The sequence below is a fragment of the Tenrec ecaudatus genome, chromosome 1 (genome assembly GCF_050624435.1).
Source record: "Tenrec ecaudatus isolate mTenEca1 chromosome 1, mTenEca1.hap1, whole genome shotgun sequence".
Lineage (NCBI taxonomy): Eukaryota > Metazoa > Chordata > Mammalia > Afrosoricida > Tenrecidae > Tenrec > Tenrec ecaudatus.
Window position 1 is genome coordinate 63315829 of NC_134530.1, and position 24258 is coordinate 63340086.

At 44.4% G+C, this 24258-nt stretch overlaps 1 protein-coding gene across 1 annotated transcript in view; it reads right to left on the reverse strand.

The window, feature by feature from the left end:
• The window catches only part of RHBDL2 (rhomboid like 2), a 69412-nt gene that overhangs the window by 24988 nt on the left and 20166 nt on the right, over nucleotides 1-24258 (reverse strand). Inside the window, exons 2-4 of the mRNA XM_075554195.1 lie at nucleotides 20711-20991; nucleotides 15988-16136; nucleotides 13694-13806 (exon numbers count right to left, since the gene is read on the reverse strand). Coding sequence (XP_075410310.1) covers nucleotides 13694-13806; nucleotides 15988-16136; nucleotides 20711-20962 — 514 coding nt within the window. The 5' untranslated portion in view covers nucleotides 20963-20991. The remainder of the gene's footprint in view (nucleotides 1-13693; nucleotides 13807-15987; nucleotides 16137-20710; nucleotides 20992-24258) is intronic.

Below are 24258 nucleotides of genomic sequence, written 5' to 3' on the forward strand. Positions count from 1 at the left end.
GGCAGAGCGTGGTCATTCAAAGTTTAGTAATAGAAGACATTTACCTGGAAGTAACGCCCAGCCAAAAAACATGTAGCGGGGCATGCTCTAAGCCCCTCTGAATGGAGTGCAGGTAATAGAAAAAGGAGCTTGATACAGGCCCTGCCCAGAAGAGCATGGGAGGCAAGGTGTCTGCCTGCCAGAGCAAAGATCTTAGAGAGAAACTGCAGGTATCACCCAGCTTTGCAGCAGGGGACCAGACCTAACCAAACTTGGAGAACCCCAACCTCTCTTCTCACTGCAGTTGGATTGATTAACCAAGAGATGGCTCAGAAGCCCTCACAGCAGTTTGATTCTAAAAGACAGGAAGGACATCTTATTGAAAGAGTAATACAGTTTTTATCAGGAAATTTTAACCTAAATACTCAAAAAATTACAATTGATACTGGAGATGATCAGAGTTGTGAGGAACAGCCAAAATCTGTGACTAAATCAGAAATTATTAACAGTGGTAATTGGAGTCTGCTACCTAAAAAAACTATGGGACGTTTATTAGGAAAGTCTAATCTAAATTCTCAAGGTGTCCTGATTGTTGCTGGAATTATTGAACAAGATTATGAAAAAGTTAAGGTAGTGATGAATTCTGATATACCATGGTTTATAAAAAAGGAAGATCACTTAAGCTAATCTTTGCTTCTTTGCATTTCTAGAGTTAAAAGTTATGGCTGGCAGGAAAGAGTACTTGAGAAGTTTGACCACCCTTTAAATCAAGGGGTCTTCTGGAATGCTGTTGTGGGGAAACAACAGTGCCCCACATGGAATTAGAAATTGAAGGGAAAAGATTTTTAAACTTTGGATGTGGGATCATTTCTTTAGCATTCAGGAAGGCCTAAGACCCTCCCATTAACTTCCCCTAAATCCAGCTTAGTAGGAATAAGTGAAGTTAACCAAGAGAGACAATTGCAAGATTGTAAAATCATACAGTGTGAGAAGCCTGAAAGGCAAAACGGCTTAATTGAGCCTATAACCTTATTGGTAAGCTTGGAGGAAAAAAAAATGTCTATTTGGTAAGTTACTTAAAGAACAGCTGAACAAATTTATTAAGAATTTTTTCAGTCTTTCAAAGTATGATAAGAAGTTCTCCCAATTAGTCAGCTCTCTTAATTCTTTGAGAGCTGGGAGCGAAATTTTACGTAACAGTGAAGGCTATGTAACTAGTAGTTTTACTGGTTCAAAGCCTAACAAGTTAACTGAGAGTGCTAGCAGTGCTTTGAAATGTGAATTGTTAAAACAGAAGGGGGAGAAGAGAAATCCTATGTGTGGCAAATTTCATTTAGTGATTTTAACCAAAAAAATTTTCTTACTAAAAGCTTGTAACAAAATTAGGGTAGATAAACACATTTTCACTCCTACAGAGAAAACTGATCCTAAGAAATCTGAAGATGATGGAAACCGTGTTTGGGATCTAGGTCCATTCACCTGGAGAAAGGGCTATCCATTTGTTTTTGCAGAATAAACTGATTTACTCTCCTTAGAAGGAAGCAACCATGTTTGGAGTAAGATGGACATAAAGGACATGAAGGAACTGCAAAAGCTTAATCATAATTCCTTTTGCAGGTTAATGACACCCAAAAGAGAGGCAATTTGTTTATATTTTTACAGGCAAAGGAGACAAGTGGATTTCTCTTCAGCCAACAAGGCACAGAAGAAAGCAGGGAAGCTGATGTGTGACCTGACCCCCTGTCCTGTTACTGAAGTTATTCAAAACGTCAGGAAGAACTCCCAGATTTCTGAGAATGGCAATTGCTGACTACTGAGATATTTCTTCCATTGCTGACACTGTCTAAGAGAAACTCTGGGATTCTATCATAACTGAACACTTTATACAATAGTGACTGGACTATTACTACAGACTTGTTTTGCTGAAAGATTAAGATTTTGGACTTGTCAATTAATGCTATAATGTGATTGGAATGTAACTGATTTCTGTGTAACTCCTTACCTATATAATGTAACATTGCATGATTGGGATATGATTAAGAAACATTTGCAAGGGTGTAAGGAAAACATTTCATTAGATGTTGATCAATTTAAAAAGGATATTTTCTATACATTCAAGGGTGGATTTAAGGCATTCCACTAGCTGAGGTATTTAAACAAATGGTGGTTGGCATAGAAAGAGGCTGGATCCCACGTGCTTGGGTTAAAAGCATTTCACATAGCTTAAGTTCTACTCTGACTGTGTTTATTCATCATATTTTTTATGTTCGCAGTCTGTGTCACTTCTATAGGAAGCTAAGAGATATGAAGAGAGACTATGTTGCCTCCATGACACTATCAAATCTTAAACGTAATGCAGAAAGGGGAAATGTGGGATACTAACACTGAGGGAAATAAAACTGGGACTTATTCCCTGACTGGTACGGAAGGAATCTGGAAGACTAGTATTCCATGGCTGGAAGACTGCCACTCTGATAGCTGGAGATATAGTCCAGGTACATTTTCCTGCGGTTGTCTATCATTTCCACAGTTTCTCCCTTAAAGTTGTGCTGCCTTAAAGTGAGCACATGGTTGATTCATTCTCCCTAGAGAAGCAGACATTCCTATTTGGCTCTATTTCTTCCACCGCAGTATCCAGCCCCTCTCATACCTTCCTCCAATAGCAGATGGGCATAAGGAGACTTTACTCCCAGTGCCTGGATTCAAATGTTTGCTATAAGCCTGAATTTTTGGGGTATATTAATTGGATCATGATGTTTTGTCTTGACAGCTTTTAATGTATAGAAAATAACCATTTTGCCCATGTGGCTTTTGAATTTTATATATAAGACAAAAGGGGGACTTGTGGGGGGAGGTCAGATGCTTACAGACATCCTCCCTGAAGGCAATGGCTGCCAGACTGCTGTCTCACCCCACCACAGGGGTGGGCCTGCTCCCTGCTGCTGGGGACAATGGATTACTTCTCCCTAAGGCCTGCGACCATTAGCTTGGTTCCTGTAGGTGGAGTGTACATCCTACTGATAATGGTCTCTATCAGTTCAGCCAGGGAACAAACCAAACCAGCTCTGTGATATCCAAAGTTAGGCTGCCATCCTGTATCTAGGATCCGCCCATCTTGCCACATATATAGCCCCAATCCCTCCTCTTCCTATCGCATGGATACCCCTAGATCACCCTTGCCCATTACTGTATTCCCAATAGCACAGCCCCTTCCTGTGACATGGGTCCTCACCTGCATATAGGGGGCTTACATGTCCCCAGAGAACATAAAAGCCTGGGCTAGCATTAAACTCTCTCTCCCTCCACGTGGACCACCAAGCGGGGCTGAGGTGAGCATGCTTCCATGAATTGTGTCTGACTCCATTTATTTCAATATTTCTCTTCTATCTCTCATACTTTCTTTAACTTTGCTATAATCTTTACTTATTATCACTATACAATTGCGCCTACCAGACCCATAATGATGTGTTAGGGGCTGGCTTCCCCTGGCAGTTTCTTTCTGTTGTACACAGTCCCTATGAGTCTACAGTGACTGGGTGGCACTAACAGTTATACCCAGAGTTACACCTAGCAAATCTTTCCAGAAAGCATGTAACTCAATTTAAATGAATCCCACATGAAATCTAAAGGACATCCACCATCCAACAAGGTAAAATGAAATAATGCAATGAAATGATCAGACATTCAACGAAGCAAGAAAATATGATCAAAATGGAGAGATAATTCATCAAATAAACACTGACCCAGAGCGAACAAAGGTATTAGATTTAGTAGACAAGGGTCTTAAATACTTATTATAACTATGTTCTATATGTTCAAAAAACTCAGTGGAGATATGTAACATATAACACAGACTCGAATTGAGCTTCTAAAGGTGCAAATTACAGTGTCTAAGGTGAAAAAGCAAACTGGTTGAGTTTAATGGCAAGTTAGATCTTAAAGAAAGAGAAAGATTCAAATTCAGGGCCCCAGCTCTCTTGAACTTCTATTTGTCTCCTTGATGATGTTTATCTGGTGTGGCAGCTGGCATGCACCATCTCTGCTTACTGTACTCTGCTCCTTTATATTGCAAAAGAAATTGACTCCAAACAGCTCTGAACTAACACTGTCTCATTAACACAATAACAACCACCACCACCATATTTTTTTTAATCCCCAAATGGTGTTCTATCCATGGGTATTGGATGAGGATTTCTTTTTATTGTTGTTAGGTGCCTTTGAGTCAGTCTGGCTCACAGCAACCCCAGTGCAACTGAGCAAAATACTGCCTGGTCCTGTGTCATCTTCACAGTGGCGGGTATGTTTGAGCCCATTCTTGCAGCCACTGTGTCCATCCACATCCTTGAATGTCTTTTCTTGTTGACCCTCCCTTCTACTAAGCATAGTGTCATTCTCCAAGGTCTGGTTCTTCCTGGTACCACGTCCAAAATACATGAGATGAAGTCTAGCCCTCCTTGCTTCTAAAGAACACTCTGACTGTACTTCTTTCAAGTGAAGAATTGTTCATTCTAGTAGCAATCCATGGTATAGTCAATATCCTTTTGGGTTTTTTTTCATATAGTCAATATTCTTCACTAGCACCATAATTCATGTGTCAGTTGGATTTATCTTCTTCGGTCTTCCTTCATTATCCACATTTCACATGCATATGAGGTGATAGAAACTCAAAGAGGTATTTGGTACAGATTTGCCAAGTGTAATATTCTATTTGAATTCTTGATGACTGCTCCCATAAGCATTGATCGTGGATCCAAGCAAGATGAGCTCCTTGACAACGTCAGCCTTTTCACTATTGATCATGATGTTTATTGAGTTTTGAGAGTGAGGGATTACGTTCATTATGTTGATTGTGGTGATAGTTTCACGGTTATAAATCACATATCACTTTTTATAGAGTTTCACGCTGCAGCTAGCTGCATTTCATTGCATGTCAACTATAACACACTAGCCAAACAGAACCGAGCCCTGGTAGTGCAGTGGTGAAGGACTCAGCTGCAAATTGAAAGGTTTGCAATTGAAACCCACCAGCCCCCCCACACACACACACACAAAAGAAAGATGTGGCCATGTGCTTCCTTAAAACCGCACCTCGGGCCATCTAGCTCAGAAGCAAATAAGCCCACATGGAAGAAGCACACCGGCCAGTGCGATCACGAGGTGCCCAAGGGACCAGGTATAAGGCACCATGCCAAAAAAAAAAAAAGATATAAGTGTGTGTATGCATGTGTATATGTATATATGTATGTATATATATGTATATATAGATATATTAAATGAAGGGGGAAGTGCAGAGTGGAGACCCAAGGCCCAAGTGTCTGCCAATGGAGATCCCCTCATAGAGGGGTTTAGGAGAGGAGATGGGTTAATTAGGGTGTGAGGTAGTATCGATGAAGAACACAGCTTTCCCCCGGATCCTGGATGCTTCCTCCCCCCAACTACCATGATCCGAATTCTACCTTGCAGGGCTGGATAGGACGGAGGCTGTACACTGGTGCATATGAGGGTTGGAGGTACAGGGAATCCAGAGTGGATGATGCCTTCGGGACCAGGGGTGTGGGGGACGATGCTGGGAGAATGGAGGGTGAGTGGGTTGGAAAGGGGGAACTGATTACAAGGATCCACATGTGACCTCTTCCCTGGGAGAGGGACAGCAGAGAAGGGGGGAAGGGAGACTCCGGATAGGACAAGATATGACAAAACAATGATGTATAAATTACCAAGGGCATATGAGGGAGGGGGGAATGGGGAGGGAGGGGGGGAAAAAAAAGAGGACCTGATGCAAGGGGCTTAAGTGGAGAGCAAATGCCTTGAGAATGATTGGGGCAGGGAATGTATGGATGTGCTTTATACAATTGATGTATGTATATGTATGGATTGTGGTAAGAGTTGTATGAGTCCCTAATAAAATGTAAAAGAAGAAAAGAGAAAAAAAAAAAAAAAGAAAACATATGGCTGAAAAAAAAAAAAAAAGAAAAAAAAACCGCACCTCGGAAACCTTGGGGCGGTTCTACTTTGTCTTTCCAGGGTTGCTCTGAGTCCTCGATCACTTTCTCAGACAGTAGTGGCTTGAGTGTGCGGTGGTGCTGGAGACTATGCCACCTGTATTTCAAATCCCTATGGTGGCCAGGTTTCAGCAGAGCCTCTAGATTAAGACAGACTAAGAAAAAGTCTACTGCTGAGGGATTAACCTCTGAAAATCTTATGAATGGCAGTGGAACATTGTCTGATACAGCTGGAAGACGAGCCTCTCACACCGGAAGGTACTCAAAACTATGAATGAGGAAGAGTTGCCTCCTCAAAGGACAGTCCCCCTTAACAATGTGAACGGAGCAAAGCTTTCAAGACGTTCACTTGCTGATGGGCAGGACTCCACATGGAAAGAAACAGCTTGCAAACATCCATTAATAATCAAGAATGGAATGTACAAAGTATGAATCTAGGAAGATTGGAAGTTGTCGAAAATGAAATGGAATGCATAAGGATCGATGTATGCATAACTGAGTTGAAATAGATTGCTTTCGGACATCTTGAATCAGGAAAATGCATGTCTACTCTGCCAGGAATGACAGTCTGAAGACAAATGGCATGGTACTAATTGTCAAAAAGAACATTTCAAGATCTCGTGTGAAGTACAACTCAATCAGCGACCAGATAATATTCAGATACGTACAAGGAAGATCAGTTCATATGAGCAAAGATGCAGAAACTGAGGATTTTTAAAATAAAATTCTATAGTCTGGAATTGATCAGACATGCAATCCAGATGCATTGATAATTACTGGTGATAATTACTGGCGGTAGGAGTGCAAAAGTTAGAAACAAGCGGGGTTGCTAGTTAGAAAATATGGCCTTGCTGATGGGAACAAAGCAGGAGATCTCATGATGGAATTTTGCAAGACCAATAACTTATTCATTACAAATATATTTTGTCTGATAATATTTACAGTGACTATACATGTGAGCCTCGCAGGATGTAATACACAGGAATCAAATGAACTACATAGGAAGTCCACGGAGGTTTGGTAAACCGAGAAAAGATTGAGGCTGTCAAGGATTTCGTTTTGCTTGGATCCACAGTCAATGCTCATAGAAGAAACAGTCAAGAAATCAAATGATAGATTGTATTGGGCTGGTCTGCGATAGAGGACCTCTTTAAAGTGTTGAAGAACAAGGTTGTCTCTTTGAGGATTGAGGTATGTCAGCCCCATGCCCGGGTGTTTTCATTCACCTCAGATGCATGTGAAAGTTAGTGACTAAGCAAGATCAAGATGACCTGCTCCATACAGACTATGGTGCTGGTGAAGAATACAGAAAGTACTGTGGACTGTCGCAAGGACAGACAGAATGTTCCTTCGAAGCAGAGATGGCATGCTATCATGCGAGATCAGTCCCTAGAAAAGGACATCATACTTGGTACAGTATCAGGGAAGAGGGGACAATGAGAAAGATAGCTCGACACAGTGGCTGCAACAATGGACTCAAACATAAGAGCGAATTGTGGGGATGGCACAGGACTGGGCAGTGTATTGCTTTGTTGTACTTGAGGTTGCTAAGAGTCAGAACTAACCGATGTCAACTAACAACAATAGTGTGGAAAAGCTCAATGTCACGAGTCAGAACTAGGCCAAGGGCCAGCTACAGAACCAGGTCTTCAGTTATTCCTATATTGGTTCAAATTTAGGAAAAACCTTATGGCACCAGGGCTCCTTTTTGAAGAACACAGAAACCATCAGAAGAAGATGGGAGGGCCGTCCTCGTTAGTATAGTGGTGAGTATCCCCGCCTGTCACGCGGGAGACCAGGGTTCGATTCCCCGACGGGGAGGCACATGCCCTTAAATGTAAAAAAAGAAGAAGAAGATGGGAGGACTCGGTATATAGAGTCCCTGTACCAAGAAGAATTGATTAATGCTCAACCATGATAGCCTATGATCTAGAATCAATGGTATCGAAGGGAGAAATTGAAGCTACACTGAAGGCATTAGCAAAAAACCAAATGGGAATTGATGGAATACCATTTGAGATAGCTCAACTGTGGCAATGTTCAAACTGATGCAATACTGGGGTCACTCACTCATCTAGCCCAAGAAATTTGGGAGATAGAGCACAAAGGGGGCAAAGTTATGAAAATTTCATAGCTGTCACACCATATCTACATTGAAAGAATGAGTTACTGGAGCTGGCAAGGTCTCAGGGGGAAGCAAGGTCAAGTGGCATAACGTAGTCCACAAAGACTATGCTTTACATCTTATTTCATAGAATTTGGCGGGGGAGAGGGGAAGCAAACCAAGAAAGGCATTGGGGCCAGATGGAGAAGGGTAATGAAGAACATACTCGATGCTTCAGCTTTGTCTTGTAAATGTTTTAGGAAGGGTATCATCTCATCTCATCTCATCTTGAAGAAGGTGAACCAAACAGCAGTACAAAGAGTAGACTGGAATGGCCAAGAAAAACCTGCCAAGAGGCTATTCAGGTTATTCACGTTTTCCTTCTCTGCTTCTCTGGAACCAGGGCAGGGCTGAGTGCACAGGTTCAAATCAAGCTGTGGAGAAACCAGGTGTAGATGCGAGAGCCAGGCCGGCTCTGACCATCACAAAAGGCTCCTGAAGACAGGAGACATGAGTGTCCACAGGAACAGAAGGAGAAGGGGGAAAGACAGGATCCAAAAGAGCAGGAAGGATGGGAGATGGGGAGCAATGTCACCAAGCATTGTGGATTCTCGCTCTTTAATGGGTTTCTGACCGCTTCCTGCCCAGCGTCCTCACAGCCACTGCTGATTGCAGCCTCCTTGAAAGTCCTCCTCTCAGAAACTGGAAAACCTCTTTGATCAGTTAAAAAATAATAAGCACTCAGTGGCATATGTGTATGTTTACTGACTTGTAATAGATATTACTGTGTATCTCATGTATATACTACTGTACTCATTTTTAAACATTTTGTAAAGATGAGCTATTAAACTATTTTTAATATTATTTATTTCATTAATTATATAAAGATCTTGGCATAGTAGTGCCATTAAATAAGCTTCCTTTTTTTAAACCCCCAGTTAAATATGCCAGCAGAAACGCAGACATACAGTGCTAACTTCAGTTACTTTCTAGAGGAATGTGCTCTCGGTGGGATGTCATTGACCAAAAATATCAATAAAGATTTGTAAGGAAGCAAGACCAAACTGTGTGTTGGCTATGAGGAACATTCTTTAAATTGGCTAAAAACAAGAGTATAAAGGGCACACAAGTCAAATGGAAAAATGACATCATTCATTGTGACTCCCTCCAGCGAGGCAACACATATTTTTATATTTTGTTATATTGGGGGCTCTTACAGCTGTTATCACAATCCATACATATATCCATGTGTCAAACACATCAGTACATATGTTGTCAGAATCTTTTTTTGTTTTGTTTTTTAATCATTTTATTGGGGGCTCGTACAACGCTTATCTCAATCCATACACACATTCATTGTGTCAAGCACATTTGTACATGTGTTGCCTTCATCATTCTCAAAACATTTGCTTTCTACTTGAGCCCTTGGTATCGGCTCCTCATTTTTTCTCCTCCCTCCTTCCGCCTCCCCTCCCTCATGAACCCTTGATAATTTATAATTTTTTTTCATGTCTTACACTGATTGCTATCTCCATTCGCCCACTTTTCTGTTGTCTGTCCCCCCTGGAAAGGGGGACCACACATCAATTCTTATGATCGTTCACACACACACCCCGACTTTCCCCCTTCCCTTAGTATCACTGCTCCCTTTATTGGTCCTGAGGGGGTTATGTGTCTTAGATTCCCTGTGTTTCGAGTTCTTACTGTACCAGTGTACATGTTCTGATCTAGTCAGATTTGAAAGACAGACCTGGGGGTCATGATGGGAGGTGGGGGTGGAGGAAGCACTGAAGAACTAGAGGAAGGTTGAGTGTTTCATCGGTGCTATGCTGCACCCTCACTGGCTCGTCTCTTCCTTGTGGCTGAGGCAGCATATTTTAAATTGTCATTTGGCATTCCTTTCCACTTCACCTAATGTCAATCTTTTTTCCCCTTTTCAGACTAAGAAAGTGTCACAATAAGTAAGTTCAAAATCCACTGAAAGTCTTCCCTGAGAAAATTTTGAACAAATTAGAGAATTTGCTTTTGAAGTGTGAATTTATGAGAGATGCTACATCATTTTTAATAGCAAAGACTGATCATGATGGAACCATTTCCATTACCAAGGCAAGATGCCCTCCTCATGCCAGAGCATTTGGGGAAAGCTGATACACTCAGTCCTTGAGAGAACAAAGCCACCGTGTCATTGAAGGGATGGAGTTTGTTTATTTTCTTCAGCAATATCTGTTAGGAACATACTACTGAGAGCCTTTTGTTATCACAGAGATCAGAAAATTAGATACCCATTTGTTTATAAAAGAAAAAAAACACATACCTAAGTCACCTAAAGCCCTAGTAGCACACCCATTAAAGTGCTCGGTGTTCCCTGAAAGGCCGGTGGTTCAAAACCAAACAGCAGCTCCGCAAGAGAAAGATGAGGCTGTCTGCTTCCTTACAGATCACAGCCTGGGAACCCCCCTGGGCCAATTCTCTGCCCTACAGCAACAGGTTTTGGGGGGGGTAATTTACACAAGAGTGTAAATTATAACTCTTCTAAGAAAGTTGCCACGAACTAATCAACAAACCTCTGGGAGGTGCAGAAGATTTCCTGAAGCAGGCACACATAGGCTGCAGTAGAGCCACCGCGTGAGAGAAAGCAAGCTAGAAAGGGCCTGCAGTTCTTGCATGTTGCACACCTCACACCTGGCCCAGGGAGTCGGCATACAAGTAGGATACATAAAAACCAAAGCAAGATCTGTGTCAACCCGTGTGTTACATGTTAACTGTGCTTGCTGACTTATTGTGTAGGTTATGACTAAGTGGACGGATAAAGAACATCTTTTTCTTTCTTATTTTTTAAAGCCTCCTACTAATGGTCAGCTTTATGGTGAAAGATTAAATGTTTTTCCAAGACCAGGAGCAAAACAAGGATGTCCGCTGTCCGCACTTACTCCACATCATGCAGGAAGTCAGCTGCACCACAAGCTAGCAAGAAAAGGAAAACCAGTTCTGTCCATGAACAGGGAAAAAGTGGAACCGTCCCTGTGCATGGGCGACCTCACATTGTGCAGATGACACAGACAAGACCACTTCATCTCCGAGACCTAATATGTGAGGTCAGCAAGGTCTCCGAGTAGACGATCGATCTGTAGAACCCACTGCATCTCAACACACTAGCAGTGAATACATGGACAGTGAAATTACAAACAGTATTACTTGTAACAACTGAAAAAAGGTGTAAACCTAATATTTAAATGTACAGGACTTAACATTCTGGACGCTGCCAGGTGCTCAGTAAAGAAAGCAAAGCTGTGAATAAAGCGCGAGACCTGCAGTGTTCCCGTCAGTGGGACACGCAACAGAATGATGAGGCCAGCCGTCCGCAAACTGATTTACAAGTTCAATGCGATTTCCCCCAAGAGCTCTTGCAACTATTGGCAGGATTATTCTAGAACTTATCTTAAAAGGCAAAGGAACTAGAACTGCTAAACACAATCTGAACGCACGGAATAAAGTGGGACGGTAGGCTCTACTCAATCTCAGCACTCACTAGAGAGCTACGGCCATGAAGCCTGCGTGGGGACAGAGACAGTTCAGGGGAACTGAAAGGAGAGCCCAGACACAGCCCCACAGAGCTACAACCAGCTGGTTTTGGTGAAGACCATAGAGGGAGTAGAGTCATTTCAAGAAGCAGTGCTGAAGTCATTGAATAGGTTTGGCAAAAAGAAAAGGCAAAAAAGTCCCTAACCTCCCACTTAATATATAAAATAACACGGTGTTTTTTTTAAACTCAAAATGGATCATCAGTTTAAATGTGGACTGCCAAATTAGAGCACTTTTAGAAGTCAACATAGGAGGGACTCTTCAGACTCTGGGGCTCCATGAAGACTTCTTAGGCAGGACCCCAAAGCACGCACCAGAGAAGGAAACACGGAACCTGGGCTTCCTCAAAGTTAGGAACACGTGCTTTGTGGCCGGTCCTGTTAAGAGGGTGGAGAGAGAAAGCTAAAGGCAGGCAGAAAATATTTTCAAGCCACCTTGCCAATAGAGGACTAGTATGCAGAATATATAAAGAATGCTTCAAATTCAACTACTAAACAACGATTCAATTTGAAAATGGACAACAGTCATGAGCAGGCACTTCACAGAAGAGACTACAGATGGCAAAGAAGCACAGAAAAGAAGATGTTCTGCATCATCAGCCATTAGGGAAATGCAAATTAAACCACAGTAAGATTAAGACCACAACATCCTTATCAGAAGAGCTAAAATTAAAAATACCACCACCACCAAAGGCTGGTGAGAAGGGAGAAGGCAGAGAAACCAGGGCACTCAGGTATTACTGGTGGAATATAAAATGGAAACAATTGGGTAGGCAACAAATAAGTAGGCAACCACTACATGATTTAGCATTTATCTCAAAGAAATAAAATGAAAGCTTATGTTCACAAAAAACCTATGCTTTTTTAATATGTACAATCATCACCACCATCAATTTTCTTCTTTCTCGTACGCACTCTTGTTAGCTCCCCATTCCAGCCAACATCCCCTGTCACTCCCCTAAGTAATTATTAATCCAGTTACTGTCTCTGCAGATTTCTATAGCCTGGCTTTCATATACAGAAAGTCGTGCAAAAGACAAAGCAGAGAAAAACCTCAATCACAAAGAAAGCCTAAAATATTAAAACCTACAACAACTGAAATGTGTCAAAAGTGAGGTCAAATGCTTGACCTTACAATGTTCTCTGATAGCAAGTCTATGCACATCCCTGGGCAGTGGTCAGAGGGGAGGCTTCATCTACATGGAGACCCTGCAAACGGATGTTGGGCTTCCACTGTCCTCCATAGCCTTCAGCAAAAGTGTTGTTCACAGTTTAAGTGATGCTACTGTTCCCTCCTTCAGATTTGAGTTTCATTACTTATAATCCTTGGATCACACAGGTTGGTGTGTTTCTTCTATGTGGACTTAGTTGATGTCTCACTTAGATGGCTACTTCCATATATAATTTTTATAGCAGCTTTAGTCCTAACAGCAAAAAACTGGAGACAATTCAGATATTCTTCAATGTGTAAATGATTAAACATACTGTGGAACATTCAGATGATAGAATGTTATTCAGCAATTAAAGAGAATGAATGACTGAGACATGCAACAACCTAACCTCAATCTCCAGAGAATTATGCTGACTGAAGAAAGCCAGTCCCAGAAGGCTACATCCTTTTCTATTCCATTTATGTAACGTTCTTTAGATGACAAAAGTGTAGACATGGAGAACAGATTGTTGTTGCCGTGTGTCATTGAGTCAGTTTCAACTCATAGTCACTCCAGGAATGACAGAGCAAAACATGCCCGGCCCTGCTCCATCTCACCATTGTTCTTGCTTGAGCCCATTGTTGCAGCCACTGTATTGATCCCTCTATTTGAGGGTCTCCTCTTTTTGTGCTGCCCCTCTGCCGAACAAGATGTCCTTCTCCAGGGACTGGTTGGTCTCCTTGTCATATCCAAAACACCTGAGACAAAGTCTCACCAGCCTTGCCTCCAAGGAGCATTCTGGCACTCCACCCACACATTAGCTTTTATCCTCTCTAGCCCAGAGCTTTCGCTCGGTGTTACCCTCAGAGCACTGACCTGCAATCACTCCTGCCAGGTACACCAGCCCCACTCGATGGCCTTTGTGGACCATTTCCAAGGGAATGCCCAAAATGAGCTGCATAATCAGATTCCCCACGATGTGCTGGACTCTGCAGAGGCAAACACAGTTGTCAAACATGTTGATTAAACCAAGCCGACCCTCAGGAGACTCTTCATTTCACATACAATCTCGCATGGGGCCTCCATGTACACAATCGAGAAGAGAGCATTTTAGAAGTCTAAATTTATTTTAGAAGTTCTTCTCATGACAGCTGCTTATAATGTCACACAGATCAATGAGGCGGCTTAAGGAACAAAAGGAGCCCTGGTGGTACAGTGGGTTAAGCCTTAGGCTGATAATCCCAAGGTGGGAGGTTCAAGTCCCTAGCCCCTCTGCTGAAGAAAGATGGCGCAGTGACCTCTTGAAAAGACTTATGGCCCCAGAAACCCCATTGAGCAGCTCTGCTCCGTCCTGCAGGGCCGGCATCAGGAAGGAGAATCAGCTTGCTGGCAGTGCACTGCTTTTGAAGTGAGATTTAGGTGGCGTTTGCCATCTGATGTCAGCGGCAGCAGCTGATCTCATTTTGGTAGCATGCTGCAGAGAAAATCTTAATCCACCCATATTGAGATCCAATTTAATAAGTTTTAAAACAGCTTATCTAACAATTTCAAGCGTTTCTTTCATAAACAGAGGTGGCACGAGAAACCTTCCTCCCACCTCTCCACAAAAAATCGTTGACATAGTAACACGAGCTCCAGTCGGCACCTGCAGCACACTGGAATTTAGCGTGGAAGGTATTCGAGCGCAGGTGGGTTTCGTTACAGCTGGTAAATGGGTAAAATTGCATCTGAAAATGAAATTCACGTTATTTCTTGTCAAATGCCAGAAGCGTATCAGTAGAATCTCAGAACAAAAATTGAGAAAATTCCCACATTAGAGTAACCCTTAATTGAGTAGCCATGTTACAACATTTTCTTTTTTAAAGAGAGCTCCAATTAAACCAAAAAAAACCTCAACATCCCACTAAACATCACATGTCCCCCCAAGTCCACTCGGCAGATTTTGGTATCAGTTTTAGGATTTGTGAGTTTGCATTATAATTTACTCAACAAATATTCAGTACATCATTGAAGCTTTGTGTGTGTGTGGGGGGGGGGGGTGTAATCCTTCCAAAGTGATTACTTCCTTTTACTGTCAAGCGGGCACCTAGCCACACCGCTCAGTATACAAGCCATCTTCAAAAACCTCTGCAGGGTTGAGCACATAATAGTTGAGCAAGGACAGTTACACTAGGCTTTTTGAGACCTTGAACATAAAGACAATTTGAAACACCTGTGCCTGAATTTGAACAAGGTCAAAGAAAACCATACTATTCTCTGAGTATTGCTGGAGGACAAGGTGACTACCATAGACAGTCCCCAATCGGTGTATTAAACAAACGAAAGCATTTCTCATGGGGTACAAAGAAGGGTGTTGGCTCAGAAGGCTTTCTCTGTCAGCCTGGAGGAAGGTCCTATCTCTTCTGGGCTTCTGCTCCTGGACAGTTTTCCTGTTAGCTGACAGGCTCTTCCTGTCTCAGCTTTCCTCTTACTTGCTTCATCTCTTATATATCTCAATAGAGGGTGACTTTAAAATAGACCATACCGAATCCTGCCTCATTAACATAACAAAAACACCTCCCTCCCAAGTAGGGGGAACGGCCACAGGCATAGCAGTTCGAATTTCCAACATATGTTTTTAGGGGAGCACTATTCAGTGGGCGCTCTGGTGGCATAGTGGTTGGTTACACTTTGGACTGTAAACTTAAACTGCAAGGTCCACAGTTTGAAACCACCAGCCGCTCCTTGAGAGAAAGATGGGACTACAGTCTTCAAAATAATTAAAAAAGAGTTACAGTCTCAGAAAGTCACAGGGGCAGGTCTAACCTGTTCTCTAGGCTCGATGACAGTGACACATTCAAACAGTACACAGGGGCACTGTGAGTCGAACCAAGAACCAACTCGGCAGCACCTAACAACCACATTCAAACAGAGTCACCCCTGCCTTGCAAACCTGACTATCCTGGTGCTGCTCAGCAGACAGACTGGAGGTGGCACATTGAGAATCCTCTCATGTCCCTCGAGTAGAAATATTCATTTTTATTCTTCCCAATCTTATACAGCCATCAAGGCCCAGTTGAAATCCATATTCTGCCTGCAGCCATTGGGCATGACCAAGCTGGTCCACAACAAAGCACTGAGCAAACGGCAGGGGTTCTAACAACGTAGTTCCTTCTGGCATCACTCCTTACCCAGCGTGCACCAGCATGTACGAGATAAACCTCCACGCTTCTTCCCTCTTGTCAGGAGAGTAGATAAAGGGGCTCTCCAGGATGCCGGAGTCCAAGGTGATCCACTGCTTCTGAGGCTTCCACACGGCATAGTAAATAAACACTGCCAGCTGGTGGGAGGGGCAGACAGAAGCGTTAACCCCCCTTCACCTGGGGCGGAGGTGGGGGTGGGGTGGGGAGGGCCTTAGTGTCAGAGTGGGACAGACCCTGTGTATCAGAGAGTGGAACTGAGCCTGCTGGGTTTTCTTGGCTGTCGTCTATACAGAAGCAGATCTGCAGGCCTTTCTTCCATGATGCCCCTGGGTGGTCAGACTAGCAACCTTTTGGTCAGTAGACAAGTGCAAACCCTGTGTGCTACCTGGAGACCTCTCTTTCTCCAGGCGCTGGACGGTAACTCTCAAGTGGGTCACTCCATTTCATGTGCCTGGAAGATGACAGAGATTTTTCCCAGCATCCCTCACTGCGCTCCTATCCTAACTCCCGCCCACACTTAGGAGCCAAAGTGTAAAGGGGACTCTCTGTTCTGAATCCTTTCCCCCACTCTTCGACACCCTGCTCTCAGCACTGTGTTCTCTGTCTGCCCTGGCACCCCTCAAGTATCCACTGCCCTCAGCTTCCCGCCCCCAACACGGGCTCTTTCCTTGACAGATCGGTGTAAAATGAAGTCAATTCTCACTTCAAACGAACAGAGTGCGGAAAGGGACAGATGGTTACAGCACAGAGGAGAAACTTGGCGGATGCTACATCGCATTAACCCAATGCAAAAGGTTATCGTCAGCAGGGGTGTCATGTGGGAGTCATGTCCCCCAGCATGATGGGACTTGAGCACCTCTGTGAGCTCTTTCCCCAAGCGCCTACCTCAATCTCATCCAGAGAAAAGGATCAGGCAAGCCCGGACTGGCCACTGCAAACGTAACAGGGACACACGATATTGCCAGCTGGAGAAATTGAGTGAAGGGTATATAGAAACTCTCTACACTCATTTTGCAGCTTTCCTGTAAATAATACATTATTCAAAGCAAAAAAAAAATATTGTGAGCACCTGCTTATAACCCTCCCAGGAAGACTGCTTCCTCTGTGGTCCTCAGGTCTGGGCTGGTCAGTCCTGTGCAGGGTGCGCATAACCTGTTCCTCTTCAACACTGTCTCCCCTCAGTGACTGGCCTTGGGCGGGGCTGGTCCGTGCACAGCCTGCCATGACTGGTGTGAAAAAATAAGCTGCGCAGACAGGGCAGGTAGCAAGGAGAGCAAATTCTGGAAGGATAACAGGTACAAGGAATCCAGATACAGATCCAAAGCAGATGCTTAACTGAGTATGCTTATCTTCATCTGAGCCGCCCGAGGCTAGCTCCCTGGTGGGGAGGTGGGGGCATCGGGAGGAATTAGAAAGATCACATAGGGGTCTTCCTCACACTGTGCAGCCACCCGAAGGTCGGCCATTTGAACCCACCAGCCAGTCCATGAGAGAACGATGAAGCTTCCTGCTCCCACGAAGATCCACAGCCTTAGAACCCCAAGGGTCAGTTCCACTCTGCCCTAGAGTCACTATGGGTCAGAATCAAGGCAGTGGCTGTGGGTTCGGTGATTTGGGTGCTGTCCTGAAAGGTTGCTGGGTGGCACAGAGTTTGCACTCAGCACCGGGCCAAAGGGCAGGCAGTTGAAACCCACTCAGAATCACCACAGGGAAAAGAAGCCGTGCTGTGAATTTAAATAATATGACTCTCTGTGTTAGTCTGGGCAGACTGGAGACACAAACCCACAGAAACTCGTATGTATAAGAGAGTTTTATATAACGGGTAAGTGGACATTAAGAAAGCATCCCAACCCAGTGCTGTCCAAGCCCATAAATCCAACATTAATCCGTATGTCTGAAACCAATCCACAAAGTCCTCCTCTATCTCACAAAACACACGCAGTGATGCCGACTGCAGGCGGAAAGCCAAGTCAATGAGCATGTAAGCATCTCCAGCACCCAGGGCTGCATCAGGGTAGGTCCATGTGGCTTCTCCTCGGGGATGTCTTGCAGGAAGTGAGCCTTTACAGCTGAAGCAGGGAACTGGCTTAGACAGCTACACTCTCATCTGACCATCAGAAAGCAAGAGACCCGAGAACTAGAAAGGTGAGTCTCACTGAGCCATTTATCTCTCCACCCTTCAATTAATCCCACATGTGTTTATCTGCCAGGTTGGCACAATAAATCTTAACTATCTCACTCTTCTAGCCATAATCTTTGTAACTCCCACCAAACTTTTTCCTGATGGGTCTGGGTAAGAGAAGGTGGGGGGAGCTCATAGTACTATACTTCAGCTGTGAGTGATCAGTAGCAGGGTTAATGGTGAATGCCATCTAGTTCAGAAGAGGGATGGGGTGGGGATAAGGATCGGGGCAGAGGGGGTGGCAGCAGGAGATTTCACTACTGGCAGAAAAGAGAAATGGAATGGGAACGGAGCAAGTCCTTTGGATCCCAATATCCTTGTGCACTGAACCTCCTTGGTCCAGGTCACAACTGTGACCTCAGAGACGTGACAGAGGGGCGGCAGCAGCAGGAGCATAAGACCCACAGAGCACGCTGAGCACCTGAAGGCAGGAGGCGGCGTGTAGAATGGGGTGCCCCCAGCACTCAGTTAGGAAGCTAAATTTGATGGCCCCTACAGCTAGTACTGAGGGTCTTCAGGCAGGGCTTATGGTGAAGCGGCACGCTCTTGGGGCGTTTGTTGGCAGCCCTAGAAGAGCTTTATACCATTGATGGAGGGGGCAGAAGCCAGGGCCAGTACAATATGCTTGATGTGAGGGAACTATGGAGGAGAGCCACGGAGAGGCCTGCCTGAGGCCACAGCAGAGAAGAGGCTGTCCTGATGGAACGACTCTATTCGAAGCATTTCTCCCCTCAATTGTGACCTGTTCATTTATCTCATAAGCTCCATAATCATGAGCATGGTCTGTGAGTTCTGCGTGGCTGCCACAATGATTTATTGAACGCAGCCGAAAAATAGGGCGTTCTGTGGGAAGACCTTTGCTGTCAGACTGGTCTGATCTCAGCCTCGGGTGACTGGCCTTGGGCAGCTGATGCTTATGGTGGTGAATCTCCTCTGCTCTGGTCAAGTCAGAGGAGGTGAGATGTTATCCATATGATCTATATTTTTTTAATCATCTTATTGGGGGCTCATATATCTCATCACAATACATACATGTATCCATTGTGTCAAGCACATTAGTACATTTGTTGCCATCATCCTTTTCAAAACATTTTCTTTCTACTTGAGCCCTTGGTATCAGCTCATTTTCCCCTCCCTCCCTCCTGAATCCTTGATAATATATAAATTATTATTTTTTCATGTCTTACCCTGACCGATGTCTCCCTTCACCCCACTTTTCTGTTGTCCATCCCCCAGGGAGGGCTTTATATGTCGATCATTGTGATCGGTTCCATATCTATTCCTAAAGACTTGGTGCTCTGCTTCTGTAAATATTGTGGACAAGAAAACCCTACAGAGCTGCTCTACTGTGGCACACAGGAGGCCGCCATGAGTCAGAACCCGCTCACAGCATGTCGTCATTGTGCTCGTGAGGTGCCATGGACTTGCTTCCAGGTCATAGCAACTCCATGCACAACAAAACCGAATGCCAGCTGGCCCTGCACCGTCCTCACTGCTGTTAGGTCTGCGCCCTTTGCTGCAGCTACGGCGTCAATCCATCTCAGTGAAGGTCTTCCTCTTTTTACCAGGCCTTCCACTTTACCCAGCTCGATGTCCTTTTCAGGGACTGGGCAGCGGGTTTGGTTTAAAGCCCCGCAAGTCGTACTCCAAGGGCAGCCACGCTCTGCCTATTCCTTTATGAGACATCATGGTGAGAGAGAAAAAGGTAGGTGTGATGAGGCTCCAGAGAAGCCCAGTCACTCACTAGGTGGCCCAGAGCAAGTCATTCCACTGCTCGGGGCCTTTGGCTCTCTCTGGGACACAAAGGGAGGTTAATGAGGTCAGAGTCTGAAAACACACTTGCTCAAAGAAGAGGTTAGATCTTTGTTTCCTAGTGACGTCCAGAGGTGGGTGTTGTTAGGTGCCACTGACGTCAAGCCACCCTGTGTTCCCAGAAGAGAGCACTGCCCAGTCCAGCTCCATCCTTACAACCACTGCTGTGGTTCAGTCCATGGTTGCAGCCAGTGTGTCCAACTATCTCCTTCTAAACCTATGGCTCCAAACAGGCTTTACCAACCAATAAACATTGGCTCATGAGACCAAGCAAATTTGCAAGCCCAAGATTAGCTGATTTCTAAGCCTCCCATCTGTTGAAATGAAACAAAACCACTGAAACTAAAGTCATTGCTGGGCAAAGGGTGTATTCAAAAATGGAAACTCAGTTTCAAAACATTTTCTTTCTTCTTGATCTCCTTGAGTTGGACAATACTGCATGCTGTGACTGAACTATGGGATGTTATGATAACTGTAAATGCTCCAAATAAAATGCTTAAAAGTTGTTAAAGAAAGAAAAATGAAACCCAACTCTTGGTTGCAAGCAATGGGGAGCCTAAGAAAACCGGGCCATAAGGTCCTGTGTCTGCGGTACCAAGACACCACATGTTCTCTCCTCGAAGCTTTCCAGGGTCTTCCCTAGATCTAAGTCTAACTTCAGGCTGTGTTTGTACTTGCACAGGCATTTAAGCTAGTGCCCACCGCCCAATGCATTACCTCGGCAAGGCTGATGGAGATGATGAACACAGGGGGCGGACAGCAGTTGGCTCTATCCAAGTATGATCTTCGGACCTGTTCAGGAAGCATCCATTTTGAGACAATCCTGTGGACCTTTTTATCTTTGGAGCGAGCCTTACCGCCCTCCTCCTCTTCCTCTCTCATTTTATTTTCTTCCTCCAGTTCTTCTTTCGGGTCCCTCTCGATATTTAGATTCATGCTCTCCATCTCCAAATCATGAGCACCGGCCATTGTTCTAGAGGATTGGATCCTCTCTTCACCTGAGAGAGACGAATGTCAGGGAAAAACACGTGAGTCTCCAGCCTTGACCATGGAAATAACTGGTTTCCAAGGCAGGTGCTCATAGAAAGATCAATGTAGTCACTGGTGCCCAAGCATTTCGATTATCCCTGAGGCTGTCTAGCCCCGTAAAGAGTTACAGACTGGGAAACTCACAGGGGCAGTTCTACTCTGTCCTATAGAGTCGTTATGAGTCAGCATTGACTCAATGGCAGTGAGTTTAGTTTTGGTTAACCCCAAATTCTATAATTGTAACAAAGTACTCTCTATAGTCTCCCCAAATGAGAGAGAGAGAGAGAGAGAGAGAGAGAGAGAGAGAGAGAGAGAAGGCTTCCAAGAGTCACTTCTGGTCCCTTCTATTGCTACCACACAAATGGGCAGACTAGAACTTAGAAATGGCAATTCTACTTCTTATACCCCTTTCCTACATCTGCCACCGTCTCTCACGCAACTGTTACAGTAAGATGGTTTTCCCATGAGGTCATTGATGTCAAAGGCCAAATCATGCACACTTTGTCTAGCTGAGGTGAGCAGTCTCAGTTCCAGTCCAAGCATAGGTCTCTGGTTCCTGATTCAGAATAAAATAATATTAATTGGGCATCTATTGTGTGCCAGGCACTATGCTGGGGACTTTCACCTCCACTGACTCCTGAGACCCCACAGTAATTCCAGGAGATAGGAATGCTAGTCCCACTTAGGGATGAGGAAACCAACCCCCTGACTTTATCAAGATTCAAACCCAAGACTTTTTGTTACTTATCAGTGTTCTTTCTAAAACACTACAAATTTCCATTTGTACCAGGCGTGAATTAGAAGGCCATCCTTTCCTGGTTCTCCAAGTTCATTCTCAGCATGCTTGCTATCACACATCTTGCCCTCAACTCTCTGGCACCCTCAGCTCCTGTCCCATCTTCTAGTAATTTTCACACCCATGAATCTTTTCCCTGCCATTCCTTGGTGCTCATTTCTCAACATTCAACCACTCAAGCATTTAGTCAACAAATATTGATGGAAATATTTGGTATTGGGTCATGATCCCTATCATCAAAAGTGTTTACCATGTAGGAGAGGAGACAGATGTCAAGTAATGAGAGTTGAGCTAGGGGAAACCAGGCAGATGGACAGGGTCCTGAGCCAACACATACAAAATCAGTCAGCCTACCTACATGCACTTCCCTGTCCAACGGCACTGTGCTCTCCGGAAGGTCTTTCTCCTTTCTGTTTTGGTTTATTTCTGGTTGAACAAGTTAAATCACTCAATAAAGTGTTGTGTGGTCAAATAAAAGAGGGTGTGACAGAGAAATACAATACAGTCATAGGTACAACCCACATTTGGAAATAATGATAAGCATAAGGGAATGAAAAATTGGAGAACTACACATGGTTACATCTCTGCCAGGTAACATTTTGCTGGGTTTTTGCCTCCATGCGGAAGGAGGAAGGAGGCTAGCTGGCGCAGGGGTTAAGTTCTCCCTCTGTCAGCTGAAAGGTCAATGGTTTGAACTCACAGCTACTCTGGAGGAGAGGGAGAAGTAGCTCTACTCTGCCCAAGTGCTATGATTCAGAATTAGTTCAGTGACAAAACATGTTTGCTTGTCTGTTTAAGGGGCTTGAATCTGGAACAGAGCCAACCCCAAACCTACAGCCCTTGCCTCGGAAGGAGTTCCGAATCATAATGACGCTAGAGGACAGAGCAGCGCTGCAGCTGCCACAGCTTTCTCCCGGAGGGGCTGAGAGGTTGACATCTCAACCTTTCGGTTAGCAACTGAGCATTTTAACCTCTGAGTGACCAGAGCTGCCTCCATAAAAGATGACAGACAGCCTTGGGCACTAGGGGGCACTTCTCCTCTCTCCTCGCCGGTTAGAATGAGCTAGAATCCACTAGGTAGCAATAGGTTTGGGGTTTTATGCAGGAGTGAATCCAGGCTTATGAATCCAGATGCTTAAATATGTGGGAAGTGCTATTTGAAGAAAAACAAAAAGGTAAGTGTGTCGGTGTACAGCAGACACACACACACATATAGTCATGCACACACACGTATAAAATATGAGTTACAAAAATATCCTGTATCACAAAAGTAGAGACAGGGCTTTGGAAGGAGCGTGAGAGGCCTCGGAACTAAGGCTTTGTTAGTTTTATGGGAAATTCATTTCTGTATATTAAACGTTTTAAGCACGTGTTACTGTTTTAGTTAAAAATGGTAATAGAGCCACACCTATCAGACCTGTGTCCAATGCTAAGGCTAATGTTCCATCATGGTAATACTCCCCTCCCCTGTGAAGCCAAAGGTCTTCAAGGAGGCTTTGTATTCAGTAACACATCTTGTCACCCTGCTGTGCCCAGGAGGCTCTGTTTGAGGAGTGAGGCGAGAGTCCTACTGATAATGTAGAGCAGCCTTTCATTCATTAGTATTTCAAAGCACATCTCCACAAAAATCTCACTCCTGAGAAAGATGAGAAAGATCCCATGAAATAAAAGTCAAGTCAAGAAGGAGCCAAGTCCCCAGTTCGCTTGATCTCCCAACTGACCCCTTATTTAAAATCCCTTCATCCCTAGCTTTCATCTCACTGCCTTCCGCTCACTGCCTCCTCCCACTCTGGCCATGGCATCCTCTCAGCTTGCTTCAACAACAATGCTGCTCTAACTTGGTACAGAGTCAAGTAGTGGCATGGTGGGAGCGCTGATGGCGAAGTGGGGCAGGTGTTGGGCTGCTAACCCCAAGGTCAGCAGTATGAAGCCAACAGCTGCTCTGTGGGAGAAAAGGCAAGCTTTCAACTACCATAAAGAAGTACAGTCTTGGAAACCCACAGAGGCAGTTCTGTCCTGCCCAATAGGGTCGCTGTGTGTTGGCATTGACTCCATGACAGTGAACTGGAGTGCCACAATTATCAGAAGTCAAGAGCATAATCTTTGGCAAGAGACAGATCTGGGGAGTGGCCATACCTTAGTCTTATTTACGACCCCAGTAGGGAGTCTCAGGTCAAAATGGAATACTATTCAGCCACAAAGAGAAATGAAGTCCTCCAGCCTGCTCCATTGTGGATGAATCTTGAAAACACGAGTCAGAGTAAAATGAGTCGGCCTCTGTAAGGCTGACGGGCTTGGCAGCCCAGGGGCAGTGCTTCTTTACGCCACAGGATCAAGAAGAGTCAGAATTACAACATGGTAGTGGGTTTGGGGTTTTTTGGACCTGCTGGCTGGAGGAATCCATACAGTGTTGTCATTAAAAGCATGAGCCAAGGAGCCC